The 19120-nt window shown below is 39.7% G+C and overlaps 1 protein-coding gene across 5 annotated transcripts in view; it reads left to right on the top strand.

Moving 5' to 3' along the window:
• SPATA5 (spermatogenesis associated 5) overlaps positions 1 to 19120 on the top strand; it is a 410493-nt gene that overhangs the window by 105244 nt on the left and 286129 nt on the right. For all 5 annotated transcript variants that reach the window (XR_007725774.1, XM_050791095.1, XM_050791094.1 and 2 more), the window contains 2 exons: positions 11717 to 11770; positions 12567 to 12646. Coding sequence is in view for 4 of the 5 variants with exons in the window: in XM_050791095.1 (XP_050647052.1) it covers positions 11717 to 11770; positions 12567 to 12646 (134 nt within the window). In the remaining variant the exon portion in view is untranslated. The remainder of the gene's footprint in view (positions 1 to 11716; positions 11771 to 12566; positions 12647 to 19120) is intronic.

Here is a 19120-nt window from a genome sequence, read left to right as displayed (position 1 = left end):
GCTGCCGTTGCTTTTGGTGTTTTAGACATGAAATCTTTGCCCATGCCTATGTCCTGAATGGTACTACCTAGGTTTTCCTCTAGGATTTTTATGGTATTAGGTCTAACATTTAAGTCTCTAATCCATCTTGAATTAATTTTCGTATAAGGAGTAAGGAAAGGATCCAGTTTCAGCTTTCTACTTATGGCTAGCCAATTTTCCCAGCACCATTTATTAAATAGGGAATCCTTTCCCCATTTCTTGTTTCTCTCAGGTTTGTCAAAGATCAAATGGCTGTAGATGTGTGGTATTATTTCTGAGGACTCTGTTCTGTTCCATTGGTCTATATCTCTGTTTTGGTACCAGTACCATGCTGTTTTGGTTACTGTAGCCTTGTAGTATAGTTTGAAGTCAGGTAGCGTGATGCCTCCAGCTTTGTTCTTTTGACTTAGGATTGTCTTGGAGATGCGGGCTCTTTTTTGGTTCCATATGAACTTTAAAGCAGTTTTTTCCAATTCTGTGAAGAAACTCATTGGTAGCTTGATGGGGATGGCATTGAATCTATAAATTACCTTGGGCAGTATGGCCATTTTCACAATATTGATTCTTCCTATCCATGAGCATGGTATGTTCTTCCATTTGTTTGTGTCCTCTTTGATTTCACTGAGCAGTGGTTTGTAGTTCTCCTTGAAGAGGTCCTTTACATCCCTTGTAAGTTGGATTCCTAGGTATTTGATTCTCTTTGAAGCAATTGTGAATGGAAGTTCATTCCTGATTTGGCTCTCTGTTTGTCTGTTACTGGTGTATAAGAATGCTTGTGATTTTTGCACATTAATTTTGTATCCTGAGACTTTGCTGAAGTTGCTTATCAGCTTAAGGAGATTTTGGGCTGAGATAATGGGGTTTTCTAAATATACAATCATGTCATCTGCAAACAGGGACAATTTGACTTCTTCTTTTCCTAACTGAATACCCTTGATTTCTTTCTCTTGCCTGATTGCCCTAGCCAGAACTTCCAACACTATGTTGAATAGGAGTGGTGAGAGAGGGCATCCCTGTCTTGTGCCAGTTTTCAAAGGGAATTTTTCCAGTTTTTGCCCATTCAGTATGATATTGGCTGTGGGTTTGTCATAAATAGCTCTTATTATTTTGAGGTACGTTCCATCAATACCGAATTTATTGAGCGTTTTTAGCATGAAGGCTGTTGAATTTTGTCAAAAGCCTTTTCTGCATCAATTGAGATAATCATGTGGTTCTTGTCTTTGGTTCTGTTTATATGCTGGATTATGTTTATTGATTTGCGAATGTTGAACCAGCCTTGCATCCCAGGGATGAAGCCCACTTGATCATGGTGGATAAGCTTTTTGATGTGTTGCTGAATCCGGTTTGCCAGTATTTTATTGAGGATTTTTGCATCGATGTTCATCAGGGATATTGGTCTAAAATTCTCTTTTTTTGTTGTGTCTCTGCCAGGCTTTGGTATCAGGATGATGTTGGCCTCATAAAATGAGTTAGGGAGGATTCCCTCTTTTTCTATTGATTGGAATAGTTTCAGAAGGAATGGTACCAACTCCTCTTTGTACCTCTGGTAGAATTCAGCTGTGAATCCATCTGGTCCTGGACTTTTTTTGGTTGGTAGGCTATTAATTGTTGCCTCAATTTCAGAGCCTGCTATTGGTCTATTCAGGGATTCAACTTCTTCCTGGTTTAGTCTTGGAAGAGTGTAAGTGTCCAGGAAATTATCCATTTCTTCTAGATTTTCCATTTTATTTGCGTAGAGGTGTTTATAGTATTCTCTGATGGTAGTTTTTATTTCTGTGGGGTCGGTGGTGATATCCCCTTGATCATTTTTAATTGCGTCGATTTGATTCTTCTCTCTTTTCTTCTTTATTAGTCTGGCTAGTGGTCTGTCAATTTTGTTGATCTTTTCAAAAAACCAACTCCTGGATTCATTGATTTTTTGGAGGGTTTTTTGTTTTCTATCTCCTTCAGTTCTGCTCTGATCTTAGTTATTTCTTGCCTTCTGCTAGCTTTCGAATGTGTTTGCTCTTGCTTCTCTAGTTCTTTTAATTGCGATGTTAGAGTGTCAATTTTACATCTTTCCTGCTTTCTCATGTGGGCATTTAGTGCTATAAATTTCCCTCTACACACTGCTTTAAATGTGTCCCAGAGATTCTGGTATGTTGTATCTTTGTTCTCATTGGTTTCAAAGAACATCTTTATTTCTGCCTTCATTTCGTTATGTACCCAGTAGTCATTCAGGAGCAGGTTGTTCAGTTTCCATGTAGTTGAGCGGTTTTGAGTGAGTTTCTTAGTCCTGAGTTCTAGTTTGATTGCACTGTGGTCTGAGAGACAGTTTGTTATAATTTCTGTTCTTGTACATTTGCTGAGGAGTGCTTTACTTCCAATTACGTGGTCAATTTTGGAGTAAGTATGATGTGGTGCTGAGAAGAATGTATATTCTGTTGATTTGGGGTGGAGAGTTCTATAGATGTCTATTAGGTCTGCTTGCTGCAGAGATGAGTTCAATTCCTGGATATCCTTGTTAACTTTCTGTCTCGTTGATCTGTCTAATGTTGACAGTGGAGTGTTGAAGTCTCCCATTATTATTGTATGGGAGTCTAAGTCTCTTTGTAAGTCTCTAAGGACTTGCTTGATGAATCTGGGTGCTCCTGTATTGGGTGCATATATATTTAGGATAGTTAGCTCTTCCTGTTGAATTGATCCCTTTACCATTATGTAATGGCCTTCTTTGTCTCTTTTGATCTTTGATGGTTTAAAGTCTGTTTTATCAGAGACTAGTATTGCAACCCCTGCTTTTTTTTGTTCTCCATTTGCTTGGTAAATCTTCCTCCATCCCTTTATTTTGAGCCTATGTATGTCTCTGCATGTGAGATGGGTCTCCTGAATACAGCAGACTGATGGGTCTTGACTCTTTATCCAGTTTGCCAGTCTGTGTCTTTTAATTGGAGCATTTAGTCCATTTACATTTAAGGTTAATATTGTTATGTGTGAACTTGATCCTGCCATTATGATATTAACTGGTTATTTTGCTCATTAGTTGATGCAGTTTCTTCCTAGCCTCAATGGTCTTTACATTTTGGCATGTTTTTGCAGTGGCTGGTACCGGTTGTTCCTTTCCATGTTTAGTGCTTCCTTCAGGATCTCTTGTAAGGCAGGCCTAGTGGTGACAAAACTCTAAGCATTTGCTTATCTGTAAAGGATTTTATTTCTCCTTCACTTATGAAACTTAGTTTGGCTGGATATGAAATTCTGGGTTTAAAATTCTTTTCTTTAAGAATGTTGAATATTGGCCCCCACTCTCTTCTGGCTTGTAGAGTTTCTGCTGAGAGATCTGCTGTTAGTCTGATGGGCTTCCCTTTGTGGGTAACCCGACCTTTCTCTCTGGCTGCCCTTAAGATTTTTTCCTTCATTTCAACTTTGGTGAATCTGGCAATTATGTGTCTTGGAGTTGCTCTTCTCGAGGAGTATCTTTGTGGCGTTCTCTGTATTTCCTGGATTTGAATGTTGGCCTGCCCTACTAGGTTGGGGAAGTTCTCCTGGATGATATCCTGAAGAGTGTTTTCCAACTTGGTTCCATTTTCCCCCTCACTTTCAGGCACCCCAATCAGACGTAGATTTGGTCTTTTTACATAATCCCATACTTCTTGCAGGCTTTGTTCGTTTCTTTTTCTTCTTTTTTCTTTTGGTTTCTCTTCTCGCTTCATTTCATTCATTTGATCCTCAATCGCTGATACTCTTTCTTCCAGTTGATCGAGTCGGTTACTGAAGCTTGTGCATTTGTCACGTATTTCTCGTGTCATGGTTTTCATCTCTTTCATTTCGTTTAGGACCTTCTCTGCATTAATTACTCTAGCCATCAATTCTTCCACTTTTTTTTCAAGATTTTTAGTTTCTTTGCGCTGGGTACGTAATTCCTCCTTTAGCTCTGAGAAATTTGATGGACTGAAGCCTTCTTCTCTCATCTCGTCAAAGTCATTCTCCGTCCAGCTTTGATCCGTTGCTGGCGATGAGCTGCGCTCCTTTGCCGGGGGAGATGCGCTCTTATTTTTTGAATTTCCAGCTTTTCTGCCCTGCTTTTTCCCCATCTTTGTGGTTTTATCTGCCTCTGGTCTTTGATGATGGTGATGTACTGATGGGGTTTTGGTGTAGGTGTCCTTCCTGTTTGATAGTTTTCCTTCTAACAGTCAGGACCCTCAGCTGTAGGTCTGTTGGAGATTGCTTGAGGTCCACTCCAGACCCTGTTTGCCTGGGTATCAGCAGCAGAGGCTGCAGAAGATAGAATATTTCTGAACAGCGAGTGTACCTGTCTGATTCTTGCTTTGGAAGCTTCCTCTCAGGGGTGTACTCCTCCCTGTGAGGTGTGGGGTGTCAGACTGCCCCTAGTGGGGGATGTCTCCCAGTTAGGCTACTCAGGGGTCAGGGACCCGCTTGAGCAGGGAGTCTGTCCCTTCTCAGATCTCAACCTCCGTGTTGGGAGATCCACTGCTCTCTTCAAAGCTGTCAGACAGAGTCGTTTGCGTCTGTGCAGAGGTGTCTGTGTGTCTTAGTTTACTGTGCCCTGTCCCCAGAGGTGGAGTCTACAGAGACAGGCAGGTTTCCTTGAGCTGCTGTGAGCTCCACCCAGTTCGAGCTTCCCAGCAGCTTTGTTTACCTACTTAAGCCTCAGCAATGGCGGGCGCCCCTCCCCCAGCCTCGCTGCTGCCTTGCCGGTAGATCACAGACTGCTGCGCTAGCAACGAGGGAGGCTCCGTGGGTGTGGGACCCTCCCGGCCAGGTGTGGGATATGATCTCCTGGTGTGCCTGTTTCCTAAAGCGCAGTATTGGGGTGGGAGTTACCCGATTTTCCAGGTGTTGTGTGTCTCAGTTCCCCTGGCTAGGAAAAGGGACTCCCTTCCCCCTTGCGCTTCCCAGGTGAGGCAATGCCTCGCCCTGCTTCAGCTCTCGCTGGTCGGGCTGCAGCAGCTGACCAGCTCCGATCGTCCGGCACTCCCCAGTGAGATGAACCCAGTACCTCAGTTGAAAATGCAGAAATCACCGGTCTTCTGTGTCGCTCGCGCTGGGAGTTGGAGACTGGAGCTGCTCCTATTCGGCCATCTTGCTCCGCCCCCTAATAAACCATATTAATCTTTCTATTGATACCGAGATATTGACATTATACTCAGCAGAGAAAAAATTCATGAAATGACCATAATCTTGTACTTTCTAACATTGAAGACTAGGTTGTCTTTGTCATTTACAGAGAACAACGACCATTTTTCCAGGGTCTCTAACCTCTTTCCTTCAGTTAAGCCAGATAATTAAAAAGTAGTGTATATACATTGAGTTATATTGCCTGAATAAAGAAATCTCTTCGCTGGATTATTATTTTATGCCATATCCTTGACTTTTGCAGACAATTGCTGTAAGAACAACAGCAATAATGTATAGTTGGCATGATGGTAATTGCAATAAAAACAGTGACCCCATCAATTTCCTTTCTGATTATTGTCAGGCCACAGTTTGCCTCGACAGTTGCTCTAAACTGAGTAAAATCTGCATCAAAATTTGTTACTACCCCTAACCCCTCAACAAAAACACACTTTGCTGTTTATCTAAAGCTTGTTTTATTGGGTGAACCCTGATCTTTGTTTTAGTGTTCACTTTCTTAATTCCTTGTCCACAGTCCCCTTTGTGTAAAACTTAATTTACCACATGTAAACGAAAAGTACTACTTTTTTTTATTTGACTTTATATTATGTTATGAATAGGCATTTCTTGCTTTGTACTATAATCATTTGCACTGTAGTACAAAGCAAGAAATGCCTGTAGAACTATTAATATTTGCTTTATATATTTGGGTGCTCCACTGTTGGGTGCATGTTTTTAGTTTTGTTACATCTTCTCGCTACTTTGACCTTTTATAAATCATTATATAATGACTTTCTTTGTCTCTTTTTCCAAGTTGTGACTTAAAGTCTGTTTTATCTGATATAAATATAGCTACTCCTGCTAGTTTTTGGTTTCCATTTGCATGGAATATCATTTTCCATTCCTTCACTGTTAGTCTATATGTGCTCTTATAGGTGAAGTGAGTTTCTTCTAGGCATCATATCATAGTTGAGTCTTTTTTTTTTTTTTTTGAGATGGAGTCTCACTCTGTTGCCTAGACCGGAGTGCAGTGGCACACTCTCGGCTCACTGCAACCTGCGCCTCTTGGTTTTAAGAGATTCTTCTGCCTCAGCTTGCTGAGTAACTAGGAGTACAGGCACCTGTCACCCTGCCTGGCTAATTGTTTTAGTAAAGATGGGGTTTCACCAAGTTGGTCAGGCTGGTCTCGAACTCTTGACCTAGTGATCCACCTGTCTCGGCCTCTCAAAGTGCTGGAATTACAGGTGTGAGGGTCTTGTTTTTTAATCCATTCAGCCACTCTTGGTCTTTTAAGTAGAGAAGTTAGTTTATTTACATTCAATTTTAATATTGATAGGCAAGGCCTTACTTTGACCATTTTGATACTTTTTTTTGGTATTATGTAACTCTTCTTTTTGTTTCCTTCTTTCTTACTGTCTTCTTTTGTAGCTGAGTGATTTTTCTCTGGTAGCATGTTTTAATTTGTCCTTTTTTATTTTTAGTGTATATATTACAGTATTTAGTTTTGTAATTTCCTTGAGTCTTACAAAAATATTAACTCTTTCAAACTGGTACCAACTTAACTTTGATTACAAGATAAGAAACAAATTAAAACAAAAATTTGTACATCTTAACTTCCTCTCCTCCAACATTTTGAATTTTTGATTTTACAACTTGCCTTTTTTATATCATCTCTTAACAAATTGTGCTTGTAATTATTTTTGATAGTTTTGTATTTTCTTTTTACTAAAGATATAAATGATTTAAGAACCATGATTATCGTATTAGTATAACAACAATGTTCTTTTCTTTTGGTTTGAAGAACTCTGATTAGCCTTTTTTATAGGACAGGTCTAGTAGCGATACATTTCCTCAGCTTTTTTTTTTTTTTTTTGCCTGGGAAAGTCTTTATCTTGTTTCTGAAGGATAGTTTTGCTGGGTACACTATTCTTCGTTAAGTTTTTAATTTTCTTTCAGCACTCTGAAGCATTTCACTCCCTCCAACCCTAAGGTTCCCACTGAAAATTCTGCTGCCAGGTATATTGGATCTTCCTTATACGTTATTTGTTTCTTTTCCTTTTCTGCTTTCAGGATCCTTTATCTTTGATCTGTGTGAGTTTAATTATAAATCTTGGGTTGTTTTTTATTTTGGAGAGGGGAGGTTGAGCCTGGTTGGTGACCTTTAACCTTCATGTATGTGGATATTTATATCTTTTCAAGCCTTGGAAAGTTTTTTGTTTTTCTTTGAATAAGCTTTCTACCCCTTTGTCTTTCTCAGTTTTTTCTTTAACTTCAATAACCTGAATATTTGTTCTTTTGATGATGTCTCATAGCTCCCATAAACTGTTCATTTCTTTTCATTCTTTTTGCTTTTTTCTCTGTGTTTTCAAATAGTTGGGCTTCAAGCTCACTGATTCTTTCTTCCTTTTAATCAGTCCTGCTGTTGATATTCTCTATTCCATTTTTCGTTTTGCTCATTGTATTTTCTAGCTCCAGAATTTTTGTTTGGTTTTGTTTATGATTTCAGTATCTCTGTTAAATTTCCCTGATACATTTCTGAATTGATTCTCTCTGTTTTCTTGAAGTCCATTGAGCTTTCTTAAAAAAAGTATTTTGAATTCCTTGTCTAAAAGATCACATATCTCTGTAACTTAAAGGTTGGCCTCTGGTGCCTCATGTCCATTTGTTGAGATCTTATTACCCAGAATCTTCTTGATGCTTGTGAAATTGCAGGCTGTCTGTGCATTGAGGGATTATGTATTTAGTTTAGTCTTCACAGTCTTCCTTTGTTTGTGCCTGTCCTTCTTTAGAGACCTTCCAAGGATTCTAAGCCAACTGAGTATTGTGTTTCCTGAGCCTGTGACCACTTCAGCTATCTAAACACTAGGAGACTGTATTAGGGTTCTCCAGAGGGACAGAACTAATAGGATTATGTGTATATGAAAAGGAGTTTTTTAAGGAGAATTGACTCATATGATCACAAGGTGATATGAGTCAAAAAATTTGCCATCTATAAGCTGAGGAGCAATGAAGCCAGGAGTGGCTCACTTCAAGTCCCAAAGCCTCTAAGTTAGGGAAGCTGACAGTATATCCTTCAGTCAGTGGCTGAAGGCCTGAGAGCCAATGGCAAACTGCTGGTGTAGGTCCAAGACTCTAAAGGGCGAAGAATCTGGAGTTTGATGTTCAAGGGCAGGAAGCATCCCGCATAAGAAAGATGAAAGCCAGAAGACTCAGCAAGCTGGCTTATTTCATCTTCTTCCGCCTGCTTTTTCTAGCCACACTGGCAGCAGATTGGATAGTACCCACCCACATTGAGGGTGGGGCTTTGTCTCAGTCCACTGACCCAAGTGCTAATCTCCTCCAGCAACATCCTCACAGACACAACCAGAAATAATATGTCGCATCCTTCAGTTCAGTCAAGTTGACACTTAATACTTACCATCACAGAGACTCTCTGAGCGCAGGCTTGCCACAAATCTCACAGGGTCTCTTTAGTTGATATGGCTTTCTGGCCCAGATGGACCTGGAGTAGACCCAAGGCAGATACTTGGGCTGCATGGAAATGCTGGCCAGGGATCTGAGTCCGGAAGACTATCCCAGTTGCCCAGATGAGTATGCCTTTCAGCATATTTCTGCATAGGCAGGATGGCCTGCTAACTTCAGTGAGAAGGCCTAGAGTTGAGCCTGGGCTGCTTTGGGATCTGCTGTGTGAAGGAGGCTGGCCCCGACTTATTTGCTCAGATCAGCATGCATCACTCAGCTGGTCACTGCAAAAGTGCTTGACTGTAAGAGTGGGGGCTGGTACTGAGACGGGGCTCCCTTGGAATCTGCAGTGGGATGGAGGTTGGTGTTCTTGTCACATTGGCTCAGATGAGCATGTGTCTCCCAGCAGGTCCCTACATAGATGGGATAGCTCCCAGACTGCAGCAGGAGGGGCTGGAGCTAAGACTAAGCCCCCTTGGACTCTACTGTAGGGACAGATTTGGGAAGCTTGTCTTGCTGGCTCACAGTGGCATGCATCTCCCAGCAGGTCTCAGCACAGATAGGATAGTTCCTCTACTGCACTGGGTGGGGCTGAGACTGGGTCTTCTCAGGGTATGTTGTGGGATAGAGGCTGGTGAGCCTGTCAGGGAGGATCAGAGTCCTGGGCCATGAGATTTGTGTGAATCTCCCCCTGGGTTCTTGTGTAAGCAGCTATGAGCCAGGATCTCAGCTAGGGAGGCCTGGAGCGGTGCCACAGTTCAACGTCCAGGTTCACTATTGAGATGAGTATCAGCGGGCTGATGAGCTTTTCTGCCAAGTCATTAGTATGCATGATTTCTCTGAACTCTTTGGCAGATGATTTTGGTTGCAGGCTCAAAGTCAAATGGGGCTATAGTCAAGCCCCTTGAGGGTACTTCTGGGCTTGAATGCAAAAGCAAGCTTAGCAGAGCAGATCAGCCACTTAGGTGTTAGTGTACCCTCTCTAAGTGACCCTCCTATGTCTTAGGGTTTCACAGTTATGGATGGATGGATAATTCTTTTTACTGGGGGCATATATGAGCACGTTACCTTCTGTTTCACCAAGATGTCACTCTATGAACTATATACTTAAGAGAAATTGCTACACTGAATATGTTGAGCATCCTTTTTTTTTATGGATTAAGTCATTATCGTGAACATTAAAAATAGTAACGTTACTTTGGGAGGCCAAGGCGGGCGGATCATGAGGTCAGGAGATCGAGACCATCCTGGCTAATATGGTGAAACCCTGTCTCTACTAAAAGTACAAAAAATTAGCCGGGTGTGGTGGCGGGCAACTGTAGTCCCAGCTACTCGGGAGGCTGAGGCAGGAGAATGGCGTGAACCCGGGAGGCGGAGCTTACAGTGAGCCAAGATCACGCCACTGCACTCCAGTCTGGGCGACAGTGCAAGACTCCGTCTCAAAAAAAAATTGGTAGTGTTAAGTCAAATTTGAATTATTCTGTACCCCACTCTCTCTCATCTTCACATTTTGCTATCCACAACAAATTAATTTAAATTTTTGATTGTTTTTGTGGTTATCTTCTCATTTCCATTGTACTCATTTGTCTTAAACTTGTTCCTCATTATTTTTCCCCTTTACTATTCTAAACATTACTGGTCTCTCAACTTCTCTCAACTCTTAATGTTCCTCCTAACCATCTTTTATACTGTGGCCAGAATCATCTTTCATTAATATCCCTGTTATCACTTAACTTTCATAAAACCCTTCCTATGGCTTACAAGATAAAATCTGAACTCCTGCCTCCCACTTTAAGTAGCTTTATTGATTGCTACAATCTCCCTGCACCCTATGCTTCATGTGTAGTGAATTCTTATATCAGTTCTGTTCAAGTGTATTTGTTGTATGTAATTTAAAAGTCAATGAACTGTGCATAAAGACCTTAAGAGCTCTTCTACAACAAAGTTCATATAGTAACATCTATTTTGGCACATCAGAGATCTTTTTGATTTCTTCCTGGGTCTTGATGTATTTCATATTTTTGAGGGTGTGAATAAATCAACTGAGGACTCACCTGAAATGTTACTTTCAATTCCTTGACTCTAAGGAGTTTCTTCTGTATGTTTTGATGGTACCTGTGCATTGCTCTATCATAGTACTTGTCATACTGTCTGCTAATTTTCCTTGTAATATGGTGTTTTATATGAAGCCAAATACTGCCCATACCAGTTTGGGATTAGTTAACATTCTGCTAGGGTTTGCCTACGTGTTTCAGTCAGTCAGATTTTTAAAAATTAATATAAATTGTTTAGGAAATACTTAAGTCAGTGTCTGGTTATATCCTAGGAATTGGCTGGACCCGTGAACTGCATGGAATAGAATATGAATCTTGTTCAAAGTAAGGGTGTGTGTATGTGTGTGTGTGCATGCATGCTCGTGCACACACAGTGAGAGGGAGAGAGACACACACACGTCTGTTGTTCTTTGGGATGTATGAGGAACTGTGTCAGAATAGCCAGATGCTGGGAGAAACATCCCCACAGCTGAGGTCATCTATCATTATGGGACAATTTAATTCATAACTTCTTGGGGTGACAGTGTATCCTAAGAAAGTAGTTTTGTATGTGGTAAAAAAAAGTCTACTGTGTTTCTTACAGTATTTGACATTCTGGGTATTTGAGAAATAAGAAAAATATTAAAGTTTAGAAATATTAATGTCAAAAAATGCACATCTCCAGATCTGATAAGTAGACTTGCTTAGAACTAGCCAGTGGTTAGGCCTGGGAATATGTGGATGTTACCTATTTGTTTGTCTTCCAAATGGCTGTTCCATCTTCTGTGCCTAGCACCACATCTGATAGAGTGTAAAAATGTGGATAGATTTATAGACAGATGATGAATAAGTTGTTAAAATATTATGATTAGTCACAGCCTTTCCTTTGTATTGATGTGTGGTTTTTGGAACATAGAATGGCTTTCACTTTTAAGGCATAAATAACACACAGAGAAAATAAGCATACTAAAGGGATTAATAAGCAGATTTTGTTTCTTTTCTCTTTTGTGTATATTTTTTCTACTTCATTGGAAGAAATACACATGATTGCATTTATAAAGACACTGAACAGTTGTTTTCTTTTCATGCAGGGACCTGAATTAATGAATAAATATGTTGGTGAATCTGAAAGAGCAGTTAGAGAGGTAAGAAATTGTGCCTTTAGTGGCACTCAGCACAGGAGAATCACACTTCTGTCCTGTGCAGTTTCCCTTTTGTTTTAGGTAACAGACTTTGGCATTTCCAAAGCCAGATCTTAGTGGTATTTTTTTTTCTTCAGGTGAATATTATTTTATTATTTAAAAATGCAGTTTTGATCATCTGCAATACTTCAGTTTTGTTTTTAAACATCGTATTACCAGCCCTTATTTTTACCAAATAAAGATTTTTTTAAACTATCATTTTTTTCTGATAATAAGAGCCAGCATTTCTGTTAAAATAGTTAATGCTGTTACTAATAGTTAATAATACCTATCATTTATTGAGCTCTTACTGTTTCAGGCATTGTGCCAAATGCTTTGTGTTCTTTTTTAAATTCAATTATTAAAATAACTTTCTGAGGTAGGTGTTTGTTATCATCTCCATTTTATAGATGTAGAAATCGAGGCTTACAGAAGTGAAGCTAACTGCTGAAAGTCACATAGTTACTAGTAGTGGAGCTGGGATTTTAACTGAAATTTTCTCATTGCTTAGCTGAATTGCCTCCTTCACATCTATATGAATATGTATTGGTGGTCTTGTCTCTTTAAGCACTATTGAAGGGGATACTTTTACATCCATTATAAAGTTCTGAGCATCTATTATAAGGTCTATACAAAGTGACTAGGCTTGTTGACTTGTACCTAATAAATATGGTTCTAAATATAGTTTTAAAACACAAACCAACTACAGAATTTTCTAGTGTTTGCTTATCTTTAGTTAATGTGGCACTCTTTCCCCCAGACCTTCCGAAAAGCAAGAGCAGTGGCGCCTTCCATTATTTTCTTTGATGAATTGGATGCCTTAGCAGTTGAAAGGGGCAGGTAAGTATTTACTAGCACTGCTGTTATATAATAATATGATGTTACATAATAATAGCAATTATGGTATAAATAACATTTCGTATACAACTTTTATCTATGAATACATTTGGCCTAAAACAGTTTTCAGTTTATGTAATTTTTTCCTCTTATACCCATTAAATTATTTCATGTAATCACTGTATAATACTTTTATCCATATTGGATAAAAGCCACTGATACCTGTTTGGGCATTTGAGTTAATTTTTATAGTTTATATCAACAGATTCTTCTGAGTATTGTCTATCAAAATTAGGGTTATTGTAAACATATAATCAGAACTGTAAATAAAACTAGATTAATCATAATTCTTGTAGTAGAACAGAATTATAATAAAATATGTTATACAGATTTTAAAATTCTCTGGAATAAACGTTTCCTAAAATAAAATTAAATAGAATATAAATTAGTATTAATAGTTTTGCTCCAGAATCTCAGGCAGTAAAGAGGATTATCTATGATGTCATTTCAAACAAATATATATACACGCGCGCACACACACACACATACATATATCAGAACTATTCATAAGTATATGTTTTTTTCCTCTACAAATGTATAGTGGTCCTTTAATATGTACTAAAAGTGGTTCATATTGGGTAACATAAATTCATGTACTTCGTGCACAGTTTCTTGATGTGTATATTGATTATAAAATTTTTTGCTGATGGTAATTACAGTGAAGGGTGAAGACAACTTACAAGTGTCATTAGTGTGATATGAAACATTGCTGTTATCATCCTTCTTAGTTAGAGCTGCCTCATATGATGAGAGTATAAATTGTCATTAGGAACCTATCATTAGGAGGTAGACTGCTATATTAGTCCGTTTTCATGCTGCTGATAAAGACATACTTGAGACTGGGTAATTTATAAAGAAAAAGAGGTTTAATGGACTCACAGTTCCACGTGGCTAGGAGACCTCATAATCATGGTGGAAGACGAAAGACATCTCTTGGATGGTGACAGGCAAGGGAGAATGAAAGCCAAGTGAAAAGGGAAACCCCTTATAAAACCATCAGGTCAGGCCTCGCGGTGGCTTACACCTGTAATCCCAGCACTTTGGGAGGCCGAGGTGGGCGAATCATTTTGAGGTCAGGAGTTTGAGACTAGCCTGGCCCATATGGTGAAACCCTATCTCTACTAAAAATACAGAAATTAGCCGGGCGTGGTGTTGGGTGCCTGTAATTCCAGCTACTTGGCAGGCTGAGGCAGGAGAATCACTTGAGCCCGGGAGGTGGAGGTTGTGATGAGCTGAGACTGCGCCATTGCACTCCAGCCTGGGCAACAAGAGCGAAACTCCATCTCAAAAAACAAAAGAAAACAAAAAATCAGATCTTGTGAAACTGATTCACTACCACGAAAACAGTATGGGGGATACCGCCCCCATGATTCAGTTATCGCCCACTGGGTCCCTCCCTCAACATGCGGGAATTATGGGAGCTACAATTCAAGATGAGATTTGGGTGGAGACACAGCCAAACCATATCATTCTGCCCCTGGACCCTCCAAATCTCATATCTTCACATTTCAAAATCAATCATGCCTTCTCAACAGTCCCCCAAAGTCTTAACTCATTTCAGCATTAACTCAAAAGTCCACAGACCAAAGTCTCATCTGAGACAAGTCAAGTCCCTACCACCTATGAGCCTATAAAATCAAAAGCAAATTAGTTACTTCCTAGACATTACAGAGGTACAGGCATTGGATAAATACACCCATTCTAAGTGGGAGAAATTGGCCAAAACGAAGGGACTAAAGGCCCCATACAAGTCCAAAATCCAGCAGGGCAGTCAAATCTTAATGCTTCAAAATGATCTCCTTTGATCCATGCCTCACATCCATGTCACACTGATGCAAGAGAGGGGTTCCCATGGTCTTGGGCAATTCTGCCTCTGTGGCTTAGCAGGGTACAACCTCCTTCCGGTTGCTTTCACGGGCTGGTGTTGAGTATCTGCAGCAACACAGTGCCACAGGCACATGGTGCAAGCTGTCAGTGGACCTACCATTCTAGGGTGTGGAGGATGGTGACCCTCTTCTCACAGCTCCACTAGGTGGTGCCCCAGTGGGAACTCTGTGTGGGAGCTCAGACCGCACATTTCCCTTCCGCACTACCCTAGCAGAGGTTCTCATGAGGGCCCTGCCCGTGCAGCACACCTCTGCCTGAACATCCAGGCATTTCCAACATCTTCTGAAATCTAGGCGGAGATTCCCAAACCTCAGTTCTTGACTTCTGCCCTCCCGCAGGCCCAACTCCACGTGGAAGCTGCCAAGGCTGGGGCTTGCACCCTCTGAAGCCACGACCGAGCTTTACCTTGGCCCCTTTTAGCCACACCTTGCGCGGCTGGGATGCAGGGGACCAAGTCCTGAGGCTGCATTCAGCAGCGGCAGGGGGAGCCCTGGACCTGGACCAGGAAACCATTTTTCCCTCCTAGGTTTGCAGGCCTGTGACGGGAGGGGCTTCTGGGAAGGTCTCTGACCTTCCCTGGATACATTTTCCCCATGTGTTGGCATTAGCATTTGGTTCCTTGTTACTTAGGCAAATGTCTGCAGCTGGCTTGAGTTTCTCCCCAGAAAATGGGTTTTTCTTTTCTACTGTATCTTCAGGCTGCAAAATTCCAAACTTTTATGCTCTGTCACATCTTGACTGCTTTGCTGCTTAGAAATTTCTCCCACCAGATAACCTCAAATCATCTCTCTTGTGTTCAAAGTTCCACAGATCTCTAGGGCAGGGACAAAATGCCGCCAGTCTCTTTGTATAGCAAGAGTAACCTTTACTCCAGTTCCCAACAGGTTCCTCATTTTCATCTGAGACCACCTCAACCTGGATTTTATTGTTCCATATTGCTGTCAGCATTTTGGTTAAAGCCATTTAGCACATCTCTAGGAAGTTCCAAATTTTCCCACATCTTCCTGTCTTCTGAGCCCTCCAAGTCTCTAGGGAGTTCCAAACTTTCCCCCATTTTCCTGTTTTCTTATGAGCCCTCCAAACTGTACCAACCTTCACCTGTTACTCAGTTCTAAAGTTGCTTCCACATTTTTGGGTATCTTTACAGCAGCACCCCACTCTACTGTTAACAATTTACTAGATTAGTCTGTTTTTATACTGCTATGAAGAAATACCCAAGACTGGATAATTTATAAAGAAAAAGAGGTTTAATGAACTCGTAGTTCCACATTGCTAGGGAGGCCTCACAATCATTGAGGAAGGTGAAGGAAGAACAAAGGCATGTCTTATGTGGTGGCAGGCAAGAGAGCTTGTGCTGGGCAACTCCCCTTTACAAAACCATTAGATCTTGTGAGGCTTATTCACTACCACAAGAACAGTGTGGGGGAAACCACCTGCATGATTCGATTACCCCACCTGGCCCTGCCCTTGACACATGAGGATTATTACAATTCAAGGTGAGATTTGGGTGGAGACACAGTCAAACCATACCAACTGCCCTGTGTTCCACCCCCCTCACGTTTGGTATTCCATAAATACTTACCAGTCTTTTTGCTTTATGAAGTGAAGCACTCAAGCCCTCTTATTATGTTTTAAGATGGCACAGAGTGTTACAAAAACTCAAGTTTAACTACAAGAGAAGAAAAGCCAGATAAATTTGCTGAAGTAGTGTGACCTTCCGCATTTATGTGACATCAGAGACGTCTGGTTTTGGATCCCAAAAAGGAACAGGTGGGATACCCTGTTAAATATGAACGAGATGGGAGGTCGAATATGTAGCAAAGTTCTCATAAAATGCCACTGAAATAAAGTGATGTGAGAAACCAGACAAGGCACGTTGTAAAAATACCTTGCTTTTATAGGAGTTTAGCTCAGTAGGCATTACCAGATACATTAGAGATACTAATGATTTGTAACTTCTGGATATCATTTCCTCTGGTAGTCTTCATCAAATTGAACTTTTCAGAGAACATATGTGTTTAATGTATACCTCCCTCTCAATGGCTCGTCATGTGTTACCTAATGATGGGGAGCAGTTTACATACTGAGAAATTCAGTCATTAGTTAATTTCATTGTTGTGCAAACATCATAGAGTATACTTACTTATAAACCTAGATGGTGTAGCCTTCTACACTATATACCATATGGCCTATTGCTAGATAGTATAACAATCATCTGCAGTACTTTGATTTTGTTTTCAAACATCGGATTACCAGCCTTTATTTTTATGAAATAAAGGTTTTTTAAAAACCATTATTATCAGAAAAAAAATGATAATAATAATCATACCTATCAATTATTGAGCTCTTACTATTTAAGATATATATATATAGCAATAAGCCATATGGTATAGCAATAGGCTATATTACCTATACCAGGTAGCCTGTTCCTAGGCTACTAACTTATACAGCATGTTATTGTACTGAATACCATTGTAGGCAGTGGTAACAAAATGGTTAGATTATAAACATACAAAAGTTAGAGTAAAAATATAGTACTATGATCTTATGGTACCACCTTCATATATGTGATTGCCATTGACCCAAACTTCATTATGTGGCACATGACTGTAGAAATAAATTCTATGCAATTTCTTTCTACAGAAACATTTCTGGTCATAATTTATCAAGTTAGTTGACATTTCAGAAAGCAAAGATGAAGTTCCATTCGAGGAAATACAGTGCTGATGGGTCTCAGTTAAAGAGTTTTGGTTGTACTCTATTTGCACTGAATCTTATGTAGTTTATTTTTTGTAACCATAAAACTCTCATAAAGTGACATTCTGTTTTCAGGTCTTCGTCTTTTTTTCCTAATTATATGATGGATCAGTATTGCCTATAAGTGATTGTTTTATCTAATTAGCTTGCTGTTACTTCAAATCTAAAACAAAGCTATTTTGTTCATTTTTTTGTTCTTTGGCTGTTTGAATTAAACACAATGGAAACTGAGAAACAACTACTGATAGATATACCAGAAGTATAAAATTCCCAAGATACTAAACCAATTTTATGCATTGTTAAACTACTCATGGAATAGGAAAACAGAGAAAATTTTCATAAACTAGGAGGCATTTCTGTGTAATATTAGGCTATAAATAGTCACTGATTTCATTTGTCCAAAGCTATCATTTGTTTTCTATAACATTCAGGTCGAATCATGTAACTAGTCCCAAAATGACAATGCATAAAGATGAATGTTTCTGGGCTGGGCACGGTGGCTCACGACTGTAATCCCAGCACTTTGGGAGGATGAGATGGGCGAATCAAGAGGTCAGGAGATCCAGATCATCCTGGCTAACAGGGTGAAACCCCATCTCTACTAAAAAGACTAAAAACTAGTGGGACGTGGTGGCAGGCGCCTGTAGTCCCAGCTACTCCAGAGACTAAGGCAGGAGAATGGCGTGAACTCAGGAGGCAGAGCTTGCAGTGAGCCAAGATTGCGCCGCTGCACTCCAGCCTGGGTGACAGAGCGAGACTCTGTCTCAAAAAAAAAAAAAAAAAAAAAAAAAAAAAAGAAAGAAAGAAAAAGGAGAAGAAGAAGAAGGTTTCTTTTTATCAAGAATTTAATTTCCAAATTCAGGATGTTTAACAATTGAGCAAAGAATTATTATATTTGCTAGTCTTTACTGTCTTGCTCATGCTAAATCAAATCATTTTGACTTTTTAAAATTACTCAAAAGATAAGACATGGGAAATTAGCCATGAAACAGAGGATTGCAGCCAGCTCATTGTAAGTAGAGCATATATATACTGTTTGCTAATTAGCCATTGAAGTCTTTGTATCTCAAAAGAACGGTATATTTCATGTTTATGAAATTATCTAATTATAACCAATATTTTATCCTCTTCTTTGCCCTGTTTAATAGACTCTTTGGGACTTGAAGAATAAATAAGCCTGATATTTACTTCTCTTCTTCTGTATGTTCATTTAAATTATGGTACCTTTGAATAAGGATTTTTGTCATGTTTTATATTATAAGTTAGAAGAAATGCTGTGTGACTCTTTTTTCAAAGTGTTTTACTACATTTGGGAAAATTAAAAATGCTGTTAAAAGTAACATAGCTCTTTGGAAAATGGATAATATGATAGGGAGTGAGACATTGAGGGAGGAAAGGGAGTTGAATTATACTGGGCTAATAATATTAGGTAACATTCCTTTAGTTCTTATTACATACTAGAAACTACTTAAATTGCTTTACAGTGAAGAAAAACTCACAAAAAGGTCCCTGCATTAATGCAAAGTAGGATATTATACAATTGGCAGTTGACTCTAGTACTTTGTCTTACCTCCTGACTAGCTTACATTTTTACCTTTTTCAAGGTTGTGATGTGGTGAGGAGAGCAAACTGCAGTAAATTATTAGTCAACCTTGCTTTGGCAGCAATCCTGTCATCAACAGTGCAGCCATGTAGGGTTGGCCCAGTCTGCTCTGACTGAGGAAATGAGTACTGACTAACCTGTAGATTTCCTATAACAACTTCCGTTGTCCA

The sequence above is a fragment of the Macaca thibetana genome, chromosome 5, assembly GCF_024542745.1.
Source record: "Macaca thibetana thibetana isolate TM-01 chromosome 5, ASM2454274v1, whole genome shotgun sequence".
Lineage (NCBI taxonomy): Eukaryota > Metazoa > Chordata > Mammalia > Primates > Cercopithecidae > Macaca > Macaca thibetana.
The sequence above is the reverse complement of the archived record's forward strand: the minus strand, read 5'-3'. Positions and strand labels throughout refer to the sequence as shown.